General features: G+C 51.5%; 1 protein-coding gene across 1 annotated transcript; it reads left to right on the forward strand.

Annotated features, from left to right (window-relative positions):
• Positions 1-701: 701 nt before the first annotated feature.
• Positions 702-12,382, forward strand: CELF3 (CUGBP Elav-like family member 3). The gene is made up of 12 exons (XM_007950867.1): positions 702-846; positions 2,109-2,191; positions 7,320-7,368; positions 7,789-7,917; positions 8,037-8,116; positions 9,465-9,608; positions 9,776-9,917; positions 10,153-10,302; positions 10,696-10,761; positions 11,052-11,201; positions 11,463-11,606; positions 12,255-12,382. The coding sequence occupies exons 1-12, from the start codon at positions 702-704 to the stop codon at positions 12,380-12,382; spliced, it is 1,410 nt and encodes a 469-aa protein (XP_007949058.1).
• Positions 12,383-24,218: the final 11,836 nt, after the last annotated feature.

Raw genomic sequence — 24,218 nt, forward strand, 5'->3', positions numbered from 1 at the left:
GCCGCGGGAGCATCCAGCAACAGCCCAGGCCCGGGGTGGGGGTGGGAGGGGGGCTGAGGGGAGGACCTGAAGGGGGGCAGCAGGGCAGAAGGGACCCCCGGAGCCCTGCCGCCATCAGAGATCAAGCATCTGGCATCAGGGATCTTCGGACCCAGCAGAAGGATCAGCCACAGGGGAGGTGTCCTCCAGGGGAAGCCAACGAGAGATCCACCTGCCCCACATCAGGAGTGGCCCCCCTCACTGATGCTGCTGGCAACTCTATCAGGCCCCTAGCCCCTCAGCCTCCATCCCCACCGCCCTCTTCTGGCCCTTCTCTCCACCTCCAGCTCTCACCTCAACCCCCAGGCCCCAGCCCTGTAAGCCCCAGCCCTTGCTACCATCCTGACCCTTCAGGTCTTGGCCACAACTGACCCCCATCCTGGGATATTTGCCAAATCTCTGGGAGGGAGATTGCTTGTTTAGGCTATGCCCCCTGGTGGCATGACAGTGTCTGCCTAGCACCCTGACCCCTAGCCCTCAACTCCCTCAGCCTCCTTTGTGTGAAAAGCCGCCCCTCTGCTCAGCTGTGTGGTTGGGGGCCAACGGGAAAGCCAGCCCCGGCTGTGCCCCCGGCCCCCACCACTTCCTTCCTTGCTGGGCAGCTCCCCCTGGCCTTTGGGCTTCTCCCTGCTCCCCTCGGCCCCTCCTCCTGGGCCGCCCCAATGAAGGAGCCGGATGCCATCAAGCTATTTGTGGGGCAGATCCCGAGGCATCTGGAGGAAAAGGACCTGAAGCCCATCTTCGAACAGTTTGGTCGGATCTTCGAGCTGACTGTCATCAAGGACAAGTACACCGGGCTGCACAAGGGTGAGGGGTCAGGCCAGGCTGGTGAGGCTTGAGGGTTGGCTGGAAGGCAGGGAGGATGGGGGAAAGCCAGGCTAGAATGATGGAGTGGCTACAAAGGGCTGACATGGAAGGAGTAAGAGTTCAGGGGTTGAGGAATGTGGATGGAGGAGCTGGAAGAGAACTCATTCAGCTGTGGTGACCAGGGGGCTCCTGAATGAAGGGACTAAGGAGGGCCTCTTTGAGGTGAAGAGTTTTCAAGGAGGCTCCAGAGATGTGGATCTCAGAGATGGTGGCATTTATGTCATGAGATGAACTCAAGAAAGAATGGAAGAATGAAGGTGCTGTTTTGGGAGATGAGAGGCTGAGCACGTGTGTGTGTGTGTGTGTGTGTGTGTGTGTGAGGAACACTGAAAATCTTAGTAGCCTCTGACAGTATTGGGATGGGGGTCAGGACACAGAGTCAGGTGCTCAATCCAGAGAAGTGGAGATGAACTGGGCAGGGCAGCTCTGGGCTAAAGAGAGGAGCCTGAGAAGCAGAGCACAAGGGCAGAGATTGGTTAAGATCTGGAAAATGTGGGGGACTCAGAAAGTTAAGAGAGCCGGGGCAAAAGAAGAATGTTTTCCAGACCTATCCAAGAGCAAGATGGGCTAAGCAAGGCTAAAACCAAAGCCCTGGCCCAAAGGTCAGGATCTGGAGAGCTCCAGACACTGGAGATGAGGCCACCCTGCCTTCTCCCTTCCATTGGGCCCTGGGGAAATGGGCACTTTCAGCTAACTGCCCTTCCCTTTGCTTCTCCTCTGCTCAACTCTCCACCTTCCACCTGCCTCCCAGCGAGCTGGGGGCAGGTGAGGAAGTAGAGAAAATGGGAGAGGAGAGGGGTGATGATGATCAAGATGGAGGGAGGTAGAGGCGAAGGAGAAAGGGAAAGGAGACCAGCAAAGGAAGAGAGAAGACGACAGTAAACGACAGTAAATGTACTTGTCTGGTGATCACATGCCCCTTCTCCTCCCCCCACACAAAGCCCCAGCTCCCGACAGCTCTAGCAATCTCTCTCCTCCATCACCATGTAGGCCTCCAGTCTCTGCCCCAGTGCTCAGCGGCCCAGAAACTCCCTGGGGCAGGCTGCCTGGCCCTCTCCCTAAGCTTCCCACAGCTTCTGGCAGAAGAGGCCAGGAGTGAAAAGCGTCCCAGTCCTCAGCCTCATTCAGGGTGAACCTTTTAGGGAGGGGAGGCCAGGGACTCACACTCCCACTCTGTCTCTCTGCCCCTACCCCCTCCTCAGGATGTGCCTTCCTGACCTACTGTGCCCGCGATTCAGCCCTGAAGGCCCAGAGCGCCCTGCACGAACAGAAGACGCTGCCAGGGGTGAGTCCTGGCCTTTGCAGGGCCTACCCCCACCTTTCCCCTCAACAGCAAACAAAACAAAACAACAAAAAAAAAACCCTACTGCCTTCAAGTTGATTCCACCTCACAGTGATCCTGTAGGACAGGGTAGAACTGCCCCATAGGGTTTCCAGGGCTGGTGAATTCGAACCACTGTCCTTTTGGTTAGCATCCAAACACTTAGCCACTGTGCCACCAGTGCTCCTTTTGCAAGGCCAGGGCTCTGAAAAGGGCCTGAGAAGTGGCAGAGTACTCAGCATCTCCTGACATGGAGCATATTATCTGCCTTCTTTCCTCAAGAAGTCCTTCTTTCTCTCTTTTTAGCATCCATCTTGCTGTGGATGCATGCATTTCTTCTCACCTGGAGAGAAGGAAAATTGCTGTTAGCCAGTAAACTTGACCTTTGCAAGAAGCAGATGCAGCCCCTTCCTCATGGTGCAGCACTTCACTGGTTTGGGAAGTATGGAAAGAAGATGGGGACACCAAGGGTGGGTCAGGATGACATGAGCCACTGATGGCCTCGTGTTGTGTGATTCTGGAGGAGTCAGCTGTGAGGTGGAGGGTGCCTGCTGCCCTGAGGCAGCTGATGCCTGCTGGGTTGGTATCTCTGTGCTGGATTTTGAGTTCAAACAGGCTTACCTTGTGTCTCTTAGAAAGTGGCGGGAACAGAGCCACAAGACATCAGTGTGGAGCACAGGAAAGGGCAGGGTAGACAGCACTGAGATCAGGCTTGGCCCACCACGTGCCCAGGGAAGCAGGGGCAGCGTCCCAGGGGATGCTTTCCTTCTGCAAGGTCACCGGGTTATTGTTTCTTCTTCTCAGCCAGCCTTGCAGACTGTCCCAGGCCAGGTCTGGCAACTGCAGGCAGGAATAAAGAACCTTAGACTGGAGAGAAAGGATATCCCGTTTCCTTTTGCAATTCCTGCTTCTCTTGTCTCCCAGGCTATGAGTCCCAGGAATTACTGCCTGGAACCTAACTCACATCCATCCCTTCAGTAAACATTTGCTAAGCATGGTCTGGGTGCCAGAGACACATCTGTCATAGTCTATGCTGTGTCCCCCATGTGGGGAACGGAGAATAATGCTGATTCTCTATCTCTGGCTGGGAGGGAAACAGACAAAACAGATGGGGAAAGAGGGTGGCAGGATCTAGAAAAATCAGAACTCCTTCAACCACCCCAACTACTAGGAAAGCAAATCCCAGTGCCATTCGCCCCTAGCCCCCATTGTCTTATCCAGTCCCTGGTGAGACTGCCCAGAATAGCAGTTGCCCCACAGAGTGAAGGGCCTGAGTGTGTGTGTGAGTAGGCCTGGGGGTTCCAGGAGCACATGTGTGCATGCACGTACATGTGTGGGCATCCCCGACATGCCAAGTGTGTAGGAGTGAGCACGACTTCCCATCGTGTCTCCTCTTTCCTTCTCCCTCCCTTCGCTCTGTGGAGGCCCCTCACACATCAACAGTTTTCATCTCCACTGCTGCTTCTCCTTTTTCTGTCTGTCTCCCAATCTCAGAACCCCTGCAGAAACCAGAGTGGGTCAGGGGAAGAGCTAGTGAGAAAAAGTGAGACTTAGGTATGAGAGATGACCTGGGTGTGGGCATGAGCCCTGGGGACTGAGTGTGTCAGCTGAGGCATCCCCCTGGAGCCTGTCCCCTTCCAGTTGGCTCAATCAGCTCAGGCAGGGCTTCATCCGGGGTGAGGAGAAGCGCTATGTCCCCTTCGTGAGAAAATACAGCCCAAGGTGGGGGTGAGGGAGAAGGGCATCCAGGTTAATGATTGTCTAGTCTTACCCCAGAGCTCCCAGGTGGCTGAGTTCTCCACTTTGGCCCTTGCCCCAGGGAACAGAGTCCAGAGGGACCTGATAGGAGTTCTAGTAGGCAATGAAGGGTCCCATTCTGGGGGCTTGGGACGCAGACCCAGGGCAGTCTAGGGGAGCAGATGTCTGTGACTGAGCCCCACTTGGCCCTTTGTATCCCTCAGGTCTTGTCTCCTGCCACCTGCCTTCCTTCCTGGCAGCACTGTCTGCCTTCAGACAGTCATTGTGTGTATATGTAATGTGCTGGTTCATATATAAGAGTGTGCTGGGAAGTTCTTCCTGCTGTCTAATCTCCATGTCCTCCTATTGCAAGTTATTTCTTTTTCATGCGGACATTGGCACTTAGCTCTCTCTCCTTTCTCCTCATCTGGTCACTCCAGAATCTAGAAGGTGCCACCTTATTAGGGGGATGCGGTGGGCTGCAGAGAGAAAGCATGGGGGCCTGACCTGTGGCTCCTGAGCGCTATTTCCTTTTCTCCTCCCAGAGTTCCCAGGAGTGGCTCTGCCTGCCAGCAGGGTGTGGCTTCCTGGAGGTCTTGGTGATGAGGGATTCCCCTCTGCATGGCCCACTCTTGCCCTTCCACCTGGACCAAAATCCCACTCTGGGCTCAGGGGTCTTTGCTGTTAATGTGCTGTTGGGTGGGGGGATTCTGGCCCCATGGAAAGGAGGTGCCTGTGGGCCAGGACATTGGGTGCAAATCTGGAGCTAGGATGGCAAGGTGCCAGACCTGTACCCTTAGGAGAATTAGATTTTGTGGAGATGATGAGCTCTTCTTGGAAGTGGGGTCTTCATAGTTGGCGCCAAGGATGCAGTCTTTAAAAGTCAGGGGAGATCCCAGTAATGCTTGGTTGGGGTATAAATAGCCCCTTCTTCTTTGGGAGGTGCTAGAGAGGGCTTATCACCTGGCGGGTGGTAGCTAGGGAAGAGAGGCGCCTGGCACCTGGTTGCCAGGTAAACAGGGCACAGCTGCACTCAGGGGAGGGGGCAGGTGTGCCCAAGCTGAGCTAATAAAGACTGCACTTCCCACAGGAAGTGCCAGGCTGAGAAGAGGGAGGCTGGGGATGGGGCACTGGGGGCACCGAGACAGGCTGGACCATGTGGGGGCCCTGCCATCAGCATAGGCCTATACACTTGTGTGTGTCTTTGAATTCTTATCAGCTGTGGGTATTTATTGGTATGTAATTTTGTGCCTGGAAGCCTGTGCAGGAAGGGGCCAGCATCTAATCTCTCTGGGTCCCAGGTTACCCATCTCCACCTATAACAACAAATCCACAGGGGCCCGTAGGAAGGGGTTAGTGCCAAGCATAAGAACCAGCCCCTTGACCCTGAGGCCCTGGTTCTGATCCCACCTCCACGGGCAGGGGTGGCTGCCCTGCCGAGGCCTGTAAGGGAACCTCCTGGTTGCTTTTGCTAGAGCACAGGAGAGAAGGAAGCATGAAAGACCAAGAGCCCCTGTAAGTCTGACCAACCCCCCCTTCGCCTTGCACAGGAGTCCCCTTACCCTGCAGCAGAGAACTAACACACACGCACAGGAGCTCCTAAAGAGATTTAACCTCAGATGGATAATCCCAGATTGGTGGGAGATAAAGCTGGGGGCAGACTGGCGGCTGGACAATGTCTCTCCCCCACCAGCTGCTCTCAGATCCAGAGATCTGGGGGTTGGGTCCCAGGGAAGGAGTGTCAGCTGAGATGGGGCTGAGATAGACTAGCAGGTAGCGACTGGTGTGATCTGATACACAGGGAAGAATGTGGGAAGGGGCAACCACCACTTTGGCACTTCTCCATGTTAAGTGATGATGACATATGAGCTTCCAAATGCTGGAATGCTAGAGCTGAAGGGAAACAGACTAGAGAGACTCTGATCCACTCCTTGTTTTACAAATGAGGAAATTGAGGCCAGAGCAGAGAAGCGACTTGTCCAAGGTTACGCAGCAAGTGAATGGCAGGGCTCATCTTCGAACCCAGGTCTCCTGACTCCCAGTCCAGTGCCTTTCCTGAGGATACCTTTAGCTTCACCCTCAGAAGGTAGATGGTTTATTTTATTTTTCATTTTATGTCACTAGAAATAGGATTGCCTGCCCCACCATCAGATGAGGGCAGTGACTATGTGTGGGTGGCATCAGGGTCCAGAGTTCTCAATAGCAAAGTATTTGCAGACACTAAAGGCCGAATCTTTCCCCTAACCTCTCTAGTTTCCAAGATGCTCCCCACCCTGATTAAGGAAATCAACCTGCGGGAGTAATTTCAAGTTCTCTCACCAGAGAACATAGGGAGTGGAGCTGGGAATTTCTCTGAACAAAGGGAGACACTGTGGGGTGGGGGAGAGGTTGGAGCTCTGGGAGACTAACATATACAGGGAGAATTGCTAAAGAGTACGGGACAGCATCTCCTCCAGAGCTGCATTTGCTCCGGAGAGACACCAAGGATCTGCTCTGGACGAGGGAGGCAGGAGAAAAGGGAGACGCTGGCCCCTGCAGGTCCGCTCTGCCCGCCTCCCTCCAGAATCAGGAAGCTTTTCTGGACCCCTCCCCCACCTCCCAGCTCCCACTAAGTCCTCCACCCCCAGCATACCCTGTTCCCAGCTCCCCCCCATACTCCTTCTCCGGGTGTGTGGAGAGGCAGGAGTGATGACGTCACCACGGTCGCCAGGACGACGGGGACGGATAAATCAGGCTGAGTGGGCGGTTGCCATGGCGCGCATTCTCCCGTTGCCACGGAGACTGGGCATCTGCTCCCTTTGTGCTGCCCGAGTGCCTTCCCCCTGGGGTCAAGGGGTGTAAGGGGGCAGAAGAAGAGGCAAACATAACCTCTAGGGGTCAGATGGGAGCCAGGGCATCTGTGGGGGCTTCTTCAGTCTAGAGTCCGCCTTGGGGTTCCATGGGGTGGCCTCACTTGCTTCTACTTTGTAGAACTGAGGCAGCTCTTTGTTGAACAGCCTGTGGCTGGGCTCTATCTTGGGACCCAAGTCCTATGGCCAGTTTCATTGTCCCTCTAAGGAGAGCAGCACTTGTCCTTCCCGGCCAGGTCATCTGGGCCCAGCCTGGAGCTGTGCCCCAAGAGCATCCTCTCCCATGTCCTCCCTTCCTCTGCCTCTAATCCCTTTGGGTCCAAACCTAAACAAGATTAGCGCCCCCCGCCCCCCCCCCGCTTCCTTTCTCTCAGAGACTAGAGTGCTGGGGAAGCCACATGGGCCTAGGGCTTTCTCCTATGGGCCTCCCTGCAAGTCCTGGCCTAGGGAGGGCTCTTGGGGTGTTAAAGGAGTCCCCAGCAGCTGCCTTCTTTTCTCTCCTTTAGATGAACAGGCCGATCCAGGTCAAGCCAGCCGACAGCGAGAGCCGAGGAGGTAGGTTGTGTACCTTTGGACTCAGTCCCTCTCCACTGCCCCAGGCCAGGCCTAGGAGTAGATGGAAGGAAAGCTATTCTCAAGAAAAAACAGCCAGACAATTAATTCTAAAGTGCTCCCAGTGAAGTCTGGGGATAGGAGTCAGCGTGGCCGGAAGGGGACAACCTGGCCCATTGTCAAGATGGCAAAACTGAGACCCAGAGAAGAGAGCAAGTCTTTCTGAGCTCAGATGAGCACTCCTTCACCCCAATCATCACCCCTTTCACACCCTAGAGCCATTGGTCCCCAGAGTTGGGGGGGAGTGTCTGGAACTCTAGGGAAGGATGAAGGTGAAATGGCCAGGTCCCAAGCAGGAACAGGGCTGAGAAAACAACCAGGAGGCCCTAAACATGCCCCTCCTCCTGTGCCCCAACCCCCCAGAAGACCGGAAGCTCTTTGTGGGGATGCTAGGGAAGCAGCAGACAGATGAGGACGTGCGGAAGATGTTTGAGCCTTTCGGGACCATAGACGAGTGCACTGTGCTCCGGGGCCCAGATGGCACCAGCAAAGGTAGTCCAGTTCCTACCCCTTCCCCCACTCCATTCCACAAAGTGGAACTTTGGCCCAGTGGGACTCTGGGGGCTCTCAGGGGCACTCACCCCTCTCCTTTTCCACCCTGACCTCTCTAGGCTGTGCCTTCGTGAAGTTCCAGACCCATGCTGAGGCCCAGGCGGCCATCAACACCCTCCACAGCAGCCGGACTCTACCGGTGAGTCCTCACCCCACACCCCAGGCTGCACAGAGAGGACACTCCACTCAGGGATAGGTTCTTCGAATTTATTCGAAAGGAATTTTCTGGTAGAAGAATCAAAGTGCTCAGGGACACACTCATATTTTAAATGAGGTACACGCTTCTCCCAGTCCTCATCCCCTCACCCTCATCTTCAGTCTGAATCCCCTCACCTTCCTCTCTGACTTCCTCCATCTCTCATCACCTCATCCCCCCTGCCTCAGCCCATCTTTTCTCCATCCTTTCCATATATCACCACCCCCCCCACAACCCCAGAGGCCCACACACCCTCCACATTCATGTGGGGGCCAGCTGACCTCACTTGTGGAGGTTCCCTGGCATAGTAAAATCTCACGAACAGAACTAGGTGGCAATGAGGGACTAGGGACACGAGCTCCCATATCCCAAGGTTCTCCAGCAGCGGCTGGACAAGCATTGAGCGGGATTCAGCTTCAGATAGAGCCCTGCATTAGATGACCTTAGGCCCTTTCTAGCTCTAAGATTGGAGGATAATCCTCGCAAATGTTCCAGTTTGGTTTTTATTTGGCTCAGGCTGATATTTCAATTTGAGCACAAGGTGAGGCTGGGGTGTGGAGGAGGTGGTGGTGGAGGAGGAAGGGGCAGCTACCAGGCCAGACTAGCCTGAGGGTAAACATTTGCTGATGCTGATCCACCCTGGAGTTGACATCCGGCTCAGAGTCCTCACAGAATGCTAACAAAGCCCTTTCTGAAGCCCTTTCCATGTCTGCAGGCCTTTCACTTTCCCAGGGGCCCCTGGGTGGTGCAAACAGCTACTAACCGAAAGGTTGGAGGTTTGAGTCCACCCAGAGGCACCTTGGAAGGCAGGTCTGACATAGATATACCTAATAGAGCACAGTTCTACTCTGCCGCACACGGGGTTCGTCACCCTCAGTTGGAATTGACTCAAAGGTTTTTTGGATTCAATTTTCAAGCACATATCTTCAAATTCTTCAACTTCTTCTAGCCTCTTATGCATCCTGGCACACAAGGAGAGGATTCTCACTGCCATCGAGTTGGTTCCCACTCATGGCAACCCTCGTTGGGTTTCAGAAGTGGTAAATCTTTACGGAAGTAGATCCCCCAGCCTTTCTTCCGAGGAGTGGCTGGTGGGTTTGAACCACTAACCTTCTGGTTAGCAGTCAAATGCCTTAGGCACTACGCCACCAGAACTTCTTAAGGAGAGGACTGGACTTCTCCATTTGACATAGGCAAAACAGTGACTGCCCTCCAGCAGTGGCCAGGTCTGAGGGCTCTGGGGAGGAGAGACCTTGACTGTCCTCTGCCCACATAATGGGGTTGTACTCAGGGTGCCTCATCCAGCCTGGTGGTGAAGTTTGCTGACACGGAGAAGGAGCGAGGTCTCCGCCGAATGCAGCAGGTGGCCACGCAGCTGGGCATGTTCAGCCCCATTGCCCTCCAGTTTGGAGCCTACAGCGCCTACACCCAGGCCGTGAGCACTGCCCCCTGGTGCTGGGCCTGACCCTCCATCCCTCTTGGCCCCTTGTGCCCCACCCTCCCTCCTTTCTCCCAACGCCAAGGCCCAGGGTTGGGAGAGGGCCAGGCCAGTGAGCCGGGTACCTGGGCCCACCTTCCTCTCTTTCCATCGCCCTCCCCCAGCTGATGCAGCAGCAGGCGGCCCTGGTAGCGGCTCACAGTGCCTACCTCAGCCCCATGGCCACCATGGCTGCAGTGCAGATGCAGCACATGGCCGCCATCAATGCCAACGGCCTCATTGCCACGCCCATCACCCCATCCTCAGGTAAGGCCTTGGCAGGGCAGGGCTGTGTGTGACTGGGGGGCAGGGTCGGGGAGCTACAGCCTGATGAGAGTGGGGAGGGGGCACAGTGCACTGCTCAAGGAAGCTGTGGGGTACAGGATGGGCGTGGGGGTCAGAGAATGGCCTGCTTCCTCCCCTGCGCCCTCAGACTTGCCGTCTTGTTCTCTGCATCTGTGTATGTGCTTCTCTCTGCTCTCTGTCGCTTTCTCCTCCCCAGGAACCAGCACCCCTCCTGCCATCGCTGCCACGCCTGTCTCTGCCATTCCTGCTGCCCTGGGCGTCAACGGCTACAGCCCGGTGCCCACTCAGCCCACTGGGCAGCCTGCCCCTGATGCTCTGTATCCCAACGGGGTTCACCCCTACCCAGGTGGGGTTCTCTGCTGTCCACCCTTCCCCAGCAGCCACCAGAGCCACCATTTCCATTGCCTTTGACAGCAGCCACGACACCTTGCTTCTTTGGGACTCCTGGGTTATAAAGAGCTTTCTTCTGCCTCCTTGTCATGGGCAGGGGAGCTCCTTCCTGCTTTCTGTCAAGGAAACTGAAGCTTAGAGAGATGAAGTGACTTGGGCAAGGTTGCACAGCCAGTCGGAGGTGGAGCTGGGACTCCTGCTCTCCGAATGCTGGGCTCTTCCCACCTCCCCACTCCACTGCTCTGTGCATTTCCATTCTCATTTCACACCTTGTGGCTGGTTTGGCTCTCTCCACGTCTGCTCGGAGAGGCCCCAGTCCCTCTCTCACCAACCATGTTGCTCTCCCCAGCCCAGAGCCCTGCAGCCCCCGTGGACCCCCTGCAGCAGGCCTATGCAGGGATGCAGCACTATACGGGTGAGGCTCCTGGGCCCCATAGGTGGGAGGAGAGGGCAAGGAGGGATGTTGAGAGGAAGAGGCCCAGAAACCAGGGCTGGGCTTCTCTGCTCCCTACCAGCCACCACCTTCAGGCTTTACTGACAAGTTGTACCTGTGAGGATGGATACATTAGGGGCTGTAACACCTCTCAGCCCCATAGACCCCACTGGCCTGGGTTAGAGGAAGGGAACTAGGGTTCTTGCTGGGAGGGCTAAGGATCAGAGGGAATCTTAGAAGCCCCATTGGCTTTCTTTGTTCTCCTACCCCAGCAGCCTACCCGGCAGCCTACAGCCTGGTTGCACCTGCATTCCCGCAGCCTCCCGCCCTGGTCACCCAGCAGCCCCCTCCACCCCCTCAGCAGCAGCAGCAGCAACAGCAGCAGCAGCAGCAGCAACAGCAGCAGCAGCAGCAGCGAGAAGGTACCAGTCTTGGGCAGGGGCCCCACAGTGGACAGCCTCCAGGGATAGGAATGCCCTTCTTGGGAGTTCAGCCCAATTCATGTCACACGTTGGGGGATGACAGCAAGTAGGGATGAGGTGGCTGGGGCCCTGGTCCTCATTGTTAGGGGCTGGGGTGGGCAGTCCTCTCAGGATCTGCTTTTCCAGGGACCCTCGCTCCCTGAGTCTATGTCTCCCCATCACAGACACCAAAGTCTTCCTTCTCTCTCCGCTGCCACCCAGGCCCTGATGGCTGCAACATCTTCATCTACCACCTGCCCCAGGAGTTCACTGACTCAGAGATCCTCCAGATGTTTGTCCCCTTTGGCCATGTCATCTCAGCCAAAGTCTTTGTTGACCGGGCCACTAATCAGAGCAAATGTTTTGGTAAGAATATGATCATGCAAAAGGCAAGATCTAGCACATTTCTGCCAAACTCCAAATTAGGACAAGGTTGGATATATTTGAAGGCACTTAGGGTTGCAGTGGGCCCAATACATGAAATCCAGATTTCCAGGAATATGAAAGAATCATTTTGGCACACTCAACATCCCCCATCAGTTATTGCCCAAGCCCATCTCCCCTTCCAGAAAACCACAGCTCCATCTTTTCTTACCGAGGACTGGTCAAATTCAGGATCTCCCATATTCCACACTCGAACTCCAGGAGTCTGGAAACAGGCTGGGACACTGGGGGGCAAGGGGCCTGGCGTTTTTTTGAAAGGTTCCTTCAGGGGAGAAAGGCAATGGTCTTGCTCTTACTGCTTCAGAGGTCATCTAGGGCCTGGAAGCGGAAGTTTTCAAAAATCAGGTCCAAGGCTGAGAAAAAGGCTGCCCTGCAAAGAATGCTGGAAAGCAAATGCTTGTTTGTGTGAGTGACTGGACTGGGCTCAGTCAGTCAGTCAGTAAACACTTACTGAATGCCCTATGTGCCAGGGAGCTTTCCAGGCATTTGGGATACTTAGAGGAAGTAGGGTAATGCTAGGGAACCTAACAGCAGGCCACAGTCCTGGGCCTCCTGCTTCTCTCAACTCAGGCTTTGTGAGTTTCGACAATCCAGCTAGTGCCCAGGCTGCCATCCAGGCCATGAATGGTTTCCAGATTGGCATGAAGCGCCTCAAAGTCCAGCTAAAGCGGCCTAAGGATGCCAACCGGCCCTACTGAGGGCCTCAGGTGGGTCCTGCTCCCGCTCTGTACCTTCCCCAGCACGACTCCTTGCCCCCACACACCAAAGACAGGGACCTCACTTGGATTGTCCTCACCCTTTCCTCACCACTCTCAGGGATGCCCACCCCTACCCCTGACTCTGGGCACTTGAGGCAGGGGAATGGGGCAGCTCCTTAGCTGTTTTTCAATCAGTCTCTCTCTCTCTCTCTCACACACACACACACACACATACATCCTGGCCCCAGAGAGAGTCAAGTCTATACATTTCTGTGTCCTTTCCAGAGCCACCTCCTACCCCTAATATCTGGTCTTCCGTGTCTTGTCAGTGTCCATGTGTCTGTGTCTCTCTGTCTTTCTGGTTTTCCTTTGGGTTGGAGTGAAATTAGGGAAACAGGATTTGGGGATCAAGAGGGATGGTTCAGGGTTCTGGAGGGTCCTTAGACTCACTGGCTCCTGGACTCTGCTCTCCTGGGAATTGGGGACATCAAGTCCTCCTTGCCCTGGACTTTGGGTGACTTTCCTTATTTAGCAGCTAACCCATGGGACAGTAGAGTGTGCACAAAGCAGACTGGGGGGCGGGGGGAATCCATTCAGGCCTCTTGGGAGTAGCTTTGGTTTAGGTGGAAAATGTTGCAATGTTAGATTGCCTGTGAATTTCACATGTCAGGCTCTTTCCACCCCATTGCCCGCCTCTATCCCAACCCCTTGGCCACAGAGTCCTGAGCTTTGGTTACTTTTGTATTGTTTAATCTCCTTTGGACCAAACCCCTGAGAAACACAACCCAAGAACAATACCCACATTTTCTGTTTCTCCCCCTTTCCCCCCAATCCTGGCTGCTTAACTTCCCCCACCCTGGGGGCCCCCCCAGCCCAGGGCCCGTGTCCATTGTCGGCCGAAGCCCCCATCCCCGGACCCCTGCTCCGGGCCCCTGTAAGTTGCATGGAACGAGCGTGTTGTCTTTGGAGCCGATTGTTTGTTATTTGGGGAGGGGGCCGCGGAGGGAGGCGCCCCCCAGCCCAGGGTCAGGGCCGGGGGTAGCTCGCGGGATGTGCTTGGTCAACAGTGGTTGGTGACTGTGGTCTGTGTTCTGTGCATTTCTCTCTTGCTTTCTTTGTTCCTTTCCAAAAAGGAAAGAGAGCTCTGCCCCTTGGCTGGGGCGGCCTCAGCTTACTAGGCTCCCCCGAGCCCAGCCTGGGCCTCCTCTGTCCTTCCTTTGGAGGATGCTCACTTTCTCTCGTTCCAGGTGTCCGTCTCTCACACTGCACTCCCTTCTCCCTTCTCTTAGTGATCTCTGCCTGCCTGTTTGTCGTCTCATTTCTTTCCTTCTCTCCCTCTCTAGTCCTCTGTCTCTATACTTTCCAGTCTTTATTTTTCCCATGGGCTGTTTGAGTATTTTCTTCCCAGTATCTTTTGGTTTCTTCTGTTTTGTACACCGCCCCCCCCCCCAATCCCTGTCCCTTGGGCTCGATGGCTCAGTTTGGACTGAAGCCTTTCTGATGACCTGCCTGCCCCAGGCAGCCCCATCCTCCACCCCAGACCCACCTGTCTACCTCTTCCCTCTGATCTGCACAGGCAGCCGCTGTCCCCACCGCTTCACCCATGTTTCCTTCCTTCACAGGTCTGGAAATACCAGAGGAAGGGGCACCTCAGCCCTCTTCCCACGACTGGTCCCGGCCCTCTCTGCACATCCGTCCTGGGCCTTGATTGGGCTCTGGGGCAAAAGCTGCTTCGTGGCCCTGGGAGCACAGGACACCCGTCCACTCCCACCACCCTGCCTCTCCTGAAGGGCCACAATTATGCTTCCCTGGCTTCAAGGGCCTGTTTCCTCCCAGGTGCCCTTTTGGCCTTTGTGAGGGCGCAAGGAACAGGCGGGAAGGCTCTGGGGATCTGCCTTCTGCCAGGGCTCCTTTGACAGGCCTCAGTGCCCAGCTTTCCTACGCACTTGCCTCTCCCACCAATGGGCCTACTCTACCTGTGTGGCCCGTGGGAGGGTAGCTGGGGCCTCCCACACATTCCCCACCCCACTGCGCCCCACAGCCTCTTCCCCACATTAGGGGTTCTCAGAAGCTGGTTCTCACACTTCTCTCCACCCTCAGCTAGAGGTAGGACATCCCTGAATCCTGGGCTCCAAGCCCTAAAACTCACTGCCTCCCCCTAAGGCCCCCTCTAAGGAGGGTGTGGGGGAGCCCTGAGGGCTGCCTCTCTGCCTGCATCCACCACAGAGACCCTCCTCCTTTCATGAGGAAAAGACCTCCCCCTGAACCCCTAAAAATGTTTACAGTCTCTGCTGGTCCCCTCCATGTAAATACCACTACCACCCGTGCGTTATCCAGCCGGCCCGGCCCGGACGCTGCCATCTCTCTTTCTGGGAGTTTAGACAATGTTTCCCCTGGATTTTTTTCTCTCTTGATTTCTCCCTTTGGTTTTTGGGGGTAATTGGGTATTTGGGAGGAGGGCTGAGGGGAGGGCTGAAGGGGTTTATTACCTGATCATTTTCGTTAGGAAGAGGTTTTAGGGAAAAGAGAAAGGGGTGGGGGTGGGGGTGGTAAGGGGAGACTGGGGAGTCAGTTTCAGACAGTTCTCTGAGCTTAACTTATTTATTTATTGCATTTTACTTTTAAAGAGTTGGTCTTTTCTGTCTAAATAAAGAAAAGTTTAAAAGCATCAAGTAAGAGTCTTGGAAAATTCAGGGTAGGAGGTGTGCATATCTGGGGGGGGCAGGGCAAGGGAGGTGAAGAGCGTGAGCTTTGAGAGAGAAACCTTTGGGGGAAGGTGGCAGCCCTCACTTGTAAGCAGTGTTCAGGGTTTGCTCATGGCTTCCTTTTATTCTCCATTTTGTTCTTCTTTGGGCTTCATGTGGAATGCTCTGAGCACATGGGAGAAAACTGCAGGCCTCTCTCGTATCCAGCCTTGTCCATCTGAAGGCTGAGGACTTGCAAACTCACATTTAGGATCTTGGTTTTGCCCTTGTTCATGCACGAGGCACCTAGACCAGTGGGAATACTGGGAGCTAATCATGACATCACCATTTATTTAAGCACTTGTTCTGTGAGTCCTGGCTAGGCCCTTAATGTGCAATTTCTCATTTAACCTTCCGCCAACCAACCAACCAAACCAAAACCAAACACACTGCTGTTAAGTTGGATCCGACTCATAGCAACCCTCCTTGGGTTTCTGAGGCAGCATCACTATGGAAGGAGATTGCCCAATCTTCCTTCCAAGGAGTGGCTGGTGGGTTTGAATCACCAGTCTTCTAGTTAACAGTCAAATGCCTTAGGCACTGTAATTTTACAGCTCAGGGAATGGTTTTGCAGGTTAACTAACTTATGCAGTCATATAGACTAGTAAAATAATGACAGTTGAACCCAATTTGTCAGACTCCAAAGCCCATGATGCTCTCTTCTCACAGGTTTAACCTATTCTTTGACCTGAGTATCAAGAAGTAGCAGTGAGCCCATCAGGTGGAAGGTGGACTGAGTAAGCCCCACTAAGGTCCCCTCCAATCCCAACATTTTTCTCTGTGAACTGCTTAGACTTGGGCTCAGGAGGATCACACAGTTGTTTACTTCACAACACATGGGCCATCTGCTTCCAGACAGCTACGTGGTACCCTGACTCATTATGACTCATACCCTTCTCATGAACTTCTTCACTTTCCAGCCCTGACCCTCACTGGGGCAGGGGCTGACCTCAGGCTGTCGTCTTGTGAAAACTCCAGGACCAGTAAATCCCACAACTCTTACTGCCACTTCCCATACTTTTGCCTTCTCTTAAACTATTCCAAACTAAGAACAATGAAAAGGAAAAGCAACACAGGAAGTGCTGTGGAGACCTGTCTATGGACAATTTCAGGGGGAGAAAACAAAAACATGGCTCTTGGATTGGTCATGATTAGGGATGGTACCCTACTTAGGAGGTGGCTCAGATTCAGTCACCACTCTTAGCCAAGTACACAGCCATCTGAAAACTCGGTAATACAGAGTCAAAGGGGTGTGTGTGTGAGAGAGAGGTGGAGGACAACAGCAGTTCGTATTTAACAGCTATGTGCTTCGATTTGAGCTGCCCCACTGTGGCATTAGAACAGTTTCTGGGTTAAGAGAAAAAGATGGTAGGTGGGTTTTAGATCAAAGCATATCTCCCAGAGTGATTTACTGACCAGTGAGTTCTCTCCTGGGGGCTAGGAAATGGGAATGACTGGGAAGTCTCCTCCTTCCTGGCATCTTCCCAGATTTCAGGTAGTCCTTTGGTGGGGCAACCACTTGAATAAACATTAATGACTACATTTATTTAGTCTGTCACTGCTACTGCCTGCCCCCACTCCAAAGTTGTAGCCAAATTTTCTCCAGAGAAGCAGCCCGTGAGTGGAAGATGGGGATGAAGGAAACACAGAGGGGCCTTTACGGGGAAAATAAAGCAGCTTTTTGGCAGGATTCTCCAGATCCTTTGATGGTCAAACACGAGAAGCCACCTAAGAAAAGCAAACTCCTGTTTCTTTTTCCGGCACCATTTTGGCTTCAAATTGAGTAAGAGTAAAAAGGAATAGTTTTGTTAGCTAACAAAGCTTCATTAACACCTCTTCTGAGTAGAAGAGGCATCAGTAATAAAATGGGACAGAAGAAACTAGGAAATGATAGTGGGATCCCCTAACTTCAGACCAACCAAGAGGGAACTCAGAACCAGCTCTCTCTTTTAAGATAATCAAGTACTGCCCAAATGTTAATTGCAGCATAAAGCGAAGGAAATTAACTTCTTGAGGCAGAAGAGGAGAGCTGACAAGCTAACAGCAGAGGATGGGAGAAGCCTTCCAGTTGTAAAAGCAAAACATTTTTAAAGTATCCTTGGTTAGAAGGACTAAGGTGATGAGAATATGGCAGGGCAAAAAAAGCCCCAAATAACTCTTTCAGTGTTCTGCCTACATTTTGAGAGCTTTGGGACAGCTAAAATTATTGCAAGAGGTCCTCATTTCCTTTGGGGTTGAGCCTTTTGTCTTTTAGGAGCTCTGAGGGTGTAGTGGTTAAGGCATTTGGCTGCTAACCAGATGGTCAGCAGTCCAAACCCAGCAGCTGCTCCATGGAAGAAAGATGAGAGAATCTGCTTCTGTAAAGATTTACAACCTTGGAAACCCAATGAGGGATCCCTATGAGTTGGAATCAGCTTGATGGCAGTGAGGTTTGTTTTTTTTTTTCCCCGGTCTTTTAATTTCTCTGTTAAAATTTCTTCAAAGCCTTTCACAGTCCCAGATTCTTCTAATTGTAACTGAAGGAATCTCCATTCATGGCCAAGTCTCATTCTCTTCTCCCAATCTGAGAACTTGAATAGCCGTGGCCCAAGCTCCCAGTTCTTGTAAGATCCTCATTTCCTGGTCCCTCTTTGGGTCTATTTCACTGAGCAGTCAGTTTCCTCTAAATGGAGTTTCCCTTCAGTATTGCCTCCTCTCACCTGCTGGCTGGAAGTGACTCCCAGGTAAGTGTTTTAACCCAAATTTCTCCCTAAGTCCAATTTTGGTATTACCTTTCCTACCTCAGTCTTCCCTATCAGTAAAGAACAGCACAATCTACATGCTATTAGAGGTTCCTGGGTGGCACAAATGGTTAAGCACTCAGCAACTAACTGAAAGGAGGCTGGCAGTTGGAACCCACCTAGAGGTGTGTCCAAAGGGCGTGGAAATTTGCTTCTGAAAAACCACAGCCTTGAAAACCCCATGGAACTGTTCACCCTTGCATACTTAGGGTCACCATGAGTCAGAATTGACTCAATGACAGCAGGGTTTTTTTTAAAATCTACCCACTCAAGCCCAAAACCTTGATTACACTCTCTCATGTCTCCTGTTCAATCTGATCCCAAAGCCCTCCTGGTTCTCTCTCTAAAATATCTCCCTGACAGGCTCACATCTCTCCATCTCTGCTGCTGTCAACCCTCTTCAGGCTACCATTCCCCCACCAGATGCCTGCAGTATCCTCGTCTGTCACCATGCCTCCCCTCCTGCTCTCCTACAATCTGTTCTCCACAGAAGTCACAGTTATCCTTTAAAAACTAATAAATGTACTCTGTCTTGTTCACTATTATACCCTCATTATCCGCAGTAGTGCCTAGAACATTAGAACACTCTCAATAAATAATTAGAAAATGACTGTTAGGCATCCCTATCTGGATTCCCATCCACGCCTAAATCTTAATAGGTACAAAGCTAAACTATTTTTTCTTCACAAAGTTTCAATTCTTAAATATTTCTGTTCTCCAGTCACCCAGACATAATTGTTCCTACATCATTAAAGATTTTATTTCCATACTTTTTCTCCTTTGCCCCTCCTCTATCACTGCCTCTACCTGTTGACTAACCACAGTACTCTCCTGACTGATCTTTCTGACTGCTGAAACATCAATCTTTCTAAAACTGTAGCTCATTAAGAAAAACAAAAAACAAACCCTTCTCTGGCTCATTTTTTTATGGAAAGCAGTTCACTCTAGTATTCAAGGTTCTCTACAGCCTTACTGCCCTCTTAACTCCTACACAGATCCTAAATTGAAAAAACAAAAAAACCAACGAACCAACCAAACAACAAACCTACTGCTGTGGATTTCGACTCAGCAATCCTGTAGGACAGAGCAGAACTGCCCTGTGGTCAAATAGTGCTCTGCTCTTGACGGGTTTGATCCTTTCCCTTTTCCACATCTTTTCACTCCTAACCGCTACCGTTTCTGGCACATAATGGCTCGATAAATGCTTGTTGAATGCCTTCTTGTTGAAATGCTGCTCACCCTAAAAGGCTCAACTCAAACTCCACTTTTTCATGAAGATTATCTTAATTGCCCTCATCCAGAGCTCTTTCTCCCTCTGTTCTGGCTCTTACAGCACTTAAACCTTCCTCTACTATGCTGCATGGTCAATTGTCAATCTCTCATCTCCTCTGTGAGCCTGTGAGCTAGCAGAATGTCATTTTCTTTGCTTTTCTATCTGCTGCACTATCTAACCCAATGACCTGAAGACAGGAGATATTCAATAAATATCCGACCTCTGTAATTCTATTTCTGAAATTCCATTTCCTACTTATTTACGGATTCTTTCCTTGTTAAAGAGGAAAAAAAAAAAGATAAAGGAGTACCCATTAGAAGAGTAGTATTTCTTAGATTCCAAATATTCAAGGCTGATGTCTAAGTGAATGAGGCACAGAACAACATCTCTCCCCAAACTGCTGAACAAAATGTCAAACTGCCCTTGCTCTTATGGTCATCAATTAAAAGAAGCACATGGTCAGGGGTTATAAACATAAAAACTGGAAGTTTATAAAAATAATAAAAATGTCCAACCTACCCAAAATGCTGATCAGAGCAGATTTAGTCGATGAACTAACGCACAGAGAGGAGTAGGCACTCTTAACAGGAGGTAATTAGGTCACGACACTGGAGATTTCCCTGTGAAAACACAAGGCCTGCAGGACCACCCTTGTTCTCGGGATGATGGGGAGAGGAGGGAATACAGCCATCCACAGCAGCTAGAATTGTGCTGGGCATTTGCTAAGGGTAATACGTACCTTTCAGCTCAGATCCCAGAGAGAAAAAGGTTCCTGAGTTACTTAAAAAAATGAAAAACTAAGTGCATGTTGCTGGGGGAGGGGTTTTACTAAGCTCAGTCCTCAGGACTCTGCCAGGCTCTGTTGGCATCGGGCTGAGGGAGAGGGTCTTGTGAGTACTAAGGTGGACGTGTGTGCAGGCTGCTGGAGAGGAGGGGTGCACGCCATCAACTCTGAGATCTGAGGGGGAAGGAGGAATTTTCAGAGGAGTCACTGGGAACAAAACTAGACCAGGGGCATCCCTGGCTTCTCCTTTTCCCACCATTCCCCGTCCTTGAAAGACCGTCTCTCTAGCTTTGAGGGGGAACTGGTTAGATGTTTCTTCTCGTTTTTGGGCTGACCATTCTAACTCAAGTCTCAAAGGCCCCCTTTATTTCTTCCCACAGACCCAAAGGATTTGCAGTCTAGGAAACCAAAGAATAGTTTCATCAATAAATCAATTTATTTAAAAGAATATGTTACAATTAATTACACTAAGTGACATTACCAAACAATTTAGAGTGGTTAGCTCTAGAACAAGGAATGAAAAGAAACACTGTTAGCCATTATGTGTCTGTGTATTTTCTCTTCACATTTCTTAAATCACAAATAAAAAATACAAGATACTGCAGTGAAAATACAATTAGAGTTTCTCTCAAATAAATTATAAGTGTGCATGGCCTGGGGAGAACTGAAGCCCAGCTCACTGGCTTAAAAGGAGAGCATGACAGAAAACTGGTGTCCAAGTTTTGCAGTTGGTCAAGTGCCCACACCCCATACCACTCCCCTAGATTCTGTTCCTCCCCAGAGCCCTAAGTTTCTCCATACACCTTAGATTATTGCTGAGAGGGAGCTGATCCTATCCTGGTAAGAGTGAGGCCTGGCATGGCATGCTCAGATTTAAGGAGGGGGAAGACAGAAGGCGAGACTGGAAGATGGTGAGTTAAAGCAGCACACCCACCCCCTTGATTCTCACACTCTCTCTCTCTGAGTATTCCACCACATCACCCTGCCTCCAAAAGGAAGCTGATGTGACACAATGTACCTGGTGAAGGAACCCAGCAGTGTCTTGAGGTCCAATGGACCAAATGGTCTTACTGCTGTGTCAGTCCAGCCAGACAGTATGATGGTGAGAAGGGCACCGTAGTCCCTCCATGTCTGGAGACTTCAAGCCAACTAGGATGCAGTCCCCTTTAAGATAAATGGCTCCTAGGAGCCAAGCCCATAAGTTGGCAACTTCTTAGATGAGAGAGAGAAGTATCACCTCCGGTCAGTGCCCTATTTTTCTGTTCCAAGCACTAGGTTTGGAACTATTAAGAGAGGGTAACCCAAGGCTACTGGCCTCGGATGGGTAACTGAAGGATGAAACTAGAAGGCCAGGCATGGGTATGGTGGAACGTTTATCTAATTCCTTCTTGAGAGCTCTGTCCAGGCCTAGGAGCTGCCCTGAGCACGTGCGTATCTGTACCTGTGCTGAGTTTAGGCCTAGGGCAAGGGGAGGGCAGAAAAATGGAGAAGAGAATAAACATACAGAGAGCACAGCCTGAAGCACAGCCCAAGGGAAGTTTCTGGGGGCCAGTTTTCTCCCGATCTCTACAAAGCTGGGAGCTTTTGCTCCAGAGGATAGAAACTGAGTGTGCAGGGGAGGATGGAGAGAGCCAGGAAGACCCTGCTGGCTCTGCTGGGGGCAGGGGGAAAGGGAGAGTCTCCCCTTTTCCCAGAGGCAAACTGCAAAAGAAGACCGGGTAGAAGCCTCCCTGGGCAGAACCCAAGACTAAGAAAAGTAGTAGGGATTATAGAAAGGAAGGGCAGAGTAAGGGGGCAGGGGAAGGAGAGTCACACCTAACACTGCTTCATGCAAAGAAGGGCTTGATCCTGTGGACTTCAGAGCCACAGTGACCTTTGCCTCCATTACAGGAGGCCTGAGGTGGGTGGAGGGGGAGAAGGCGCTGTTCCCTAGGGTCTCCCCCTACCCACCTCCTTGCTGTAGCTGAGTGCTATGTTAGTGGTACAGCCTCAAGTAGGGGCTGTTCCCGAGTAGAGTCTGCCAACAAGCCAACTACTTATGGGCCTCCTCACCCAATCTCCAAAGCACCAAGTGAATACTATGCCAGAAAAGGAACACAGTAGCATCTACCCACTCTAAGGGGCCTCCAAATCCTAAGAGTATCCCCAGTATTTCATATCCGGAGGCCAGCATCTGGGCTGTTGGATGGCCTGCTCATTCCTCTCCCACTAGGAGGGGGCAGGGGAGGAACTGCTGCTATGTTTGCAGTTTGAACAAAGCTGGTGCCACAGCCTCTTCAGCATCTTGGAGTGAGCAATCAACACACCTTTTTTCTAGGGTCCTCTGGCTCACTATTAAATTTGTTTAGGCCAAAAAAGAGTTAATCTTGTGTCAAAGCCTTCAAATCAGGGATCACTCTCTGCAACTTTAAACATTTCAGCATTCACATGTTTTTCACTCTGAATCCACCTGGGTTTGGAGAAGGGGAGGACAGAATGTCTATGTGACCCCACACCTCTCCTGCTAGGGCAAGCGGCAACCAAGGTAACAGAGCGAGAGAGGAAGAAAAGTGGCTTCATGATGATCTGCAAAAACAAGTTACAAAATAGAAACTTCAATCCACTCCAACACTGCTCAGTGGAGTTGACTGCAACCAACCATGGCTGCCTCCCTGTTAGACAAAGGAAGAGATGACCCCTGTGGAGGTTTTAGTTTGGAAGGTGAAGAAAGGGAAAAGAGAAGGCGGCTTACAGATGTGTTCCAATCGTATGTGAGCCTGACTCAGTGCTCCTAATGCACTATCTATGCAGCCTGGGGGCTGAGTGTGTTGTCCTACTCCAGTCAGCCCTGGCCCGTGACCCTGGGATGTAGCGTGGGTCAGCAAGATCAAGAAGGAGCTCTCTGGGGGAGCAAAAAGGTCTTCCTTCAGTCTCCTCTTAATGAAAAGTTGACATCCAACCCAAACCAACCATATTCCTACTGCACCTTCCTGGGTCCTCAGCTAGCTTGGGTGGGGCTGCAGTTTTGGTTGGCACAGATCATTGACCCATTCCAAGTTCCCCCAAGGTCTTGAAGAAATTGTCAGGTCCCTCCCCTGACACCACTGTTTAAGGGAGTCACAGAGAACATAACAGCTATGGATGGTCATTGGTCAGGAATGCAGTAGGGAAAAGATAATGTATACAGAACATTGCTTCCTTCCATAAGTCCAACCTTTGTGCCCAAAGATATCAGCTTTAACTGTGGTCCCTCATACTATCCCTACTTCAGAAAAAGCAGGGAAATAAGAAATTACTACTGTAAGGAGTTTTAGGTTCCTGTGGCATGAACACCCTGAGCCCACCCTCCCCTCCATTCTGGGCCAGTTGAGGGACAGCATACAGAGGGCCCTAGGGAAGCAGAAAGGAGATACAGCATGTGACTAGAAAGCCAAAAGTTAGAGAGAGATGGACCAGGAAAATTGTCCTGGAATCAAGAGGCCACACCAAGTCTTCAGACTCTCCTGCAGATCTGTAGCCTTGCTGCCATATATAAACACACCTTTTTCTCCTCCCCAGCACCCTTTTGGAAGATAAAGAAACAATTCTTGCTCCTCAGACTCTATGGCAACCCATGAGCCAGAATCTGCACTCAATACAAAAAAGGGGGAAAAAAATCCAAGCAGGTTGTAAACTTTTCGAGTCCTTCATGAGGAGAGGTATTTTCCCTGTAAAATTTTTTCTTTTTTCTTTTCAAAGTTTGTTTCAAAATAAAGAGCAAGAGAGGTCATGAATCCTAGTGAAAGGTGTGTAAAAACACAAGCTAAAAAAGGTACTGCCATCAATATGAAACTTAAAAAGAAATATATATATATGTATATACGTGCAGCTAATTTGTATATATATATAATTTTTTACATACATACATATATATGCCTGAACAGTGCAAATGGATGGAGTTCATAGTTCCAGTTTTAAAAATATAGTACAAGGAGAGTCTGATGGTATGAGGCCCAGGTGAAAGGACAAAGATACCTTTGGCGAGTTGGTTGGGCTTATTTCTTTTCCCGTCTTAGCACAGTTGACTCCTGGTGCTGACCAATCTGTTGTTCTCTACCAGCTCAATTCCAGAGACATGAAATTCAGAGGGGGTTATTAATATTTAGTTTAGAGCTTTTGAATATAATGACTTTTTTCCTTTTTCTCTTCTTTTGTGTTAATGGTTACTCTGTCTGACATGGGAGACAAAAGGGATAAAGAGGACGGGGGTGAAGAGGAGGGAAAGGATGAGGAAAGG

This window comes from Orycteropus afer, unplaced genomic scaffold (genome assembly GCF_000298275.1).
Source record: "Orycteropus afer afer isolate SDZICR_OR568_19922 unplaced genomic scaffold, OryAfe1.0 scaffold00290, whole genome shotgun sequence".
NCBI lineage: Eukaryota > Metazoa > Chordata > Mammalia > Tubulidentata > Orycteropodidae > Orycteropus > Orycteropus afer.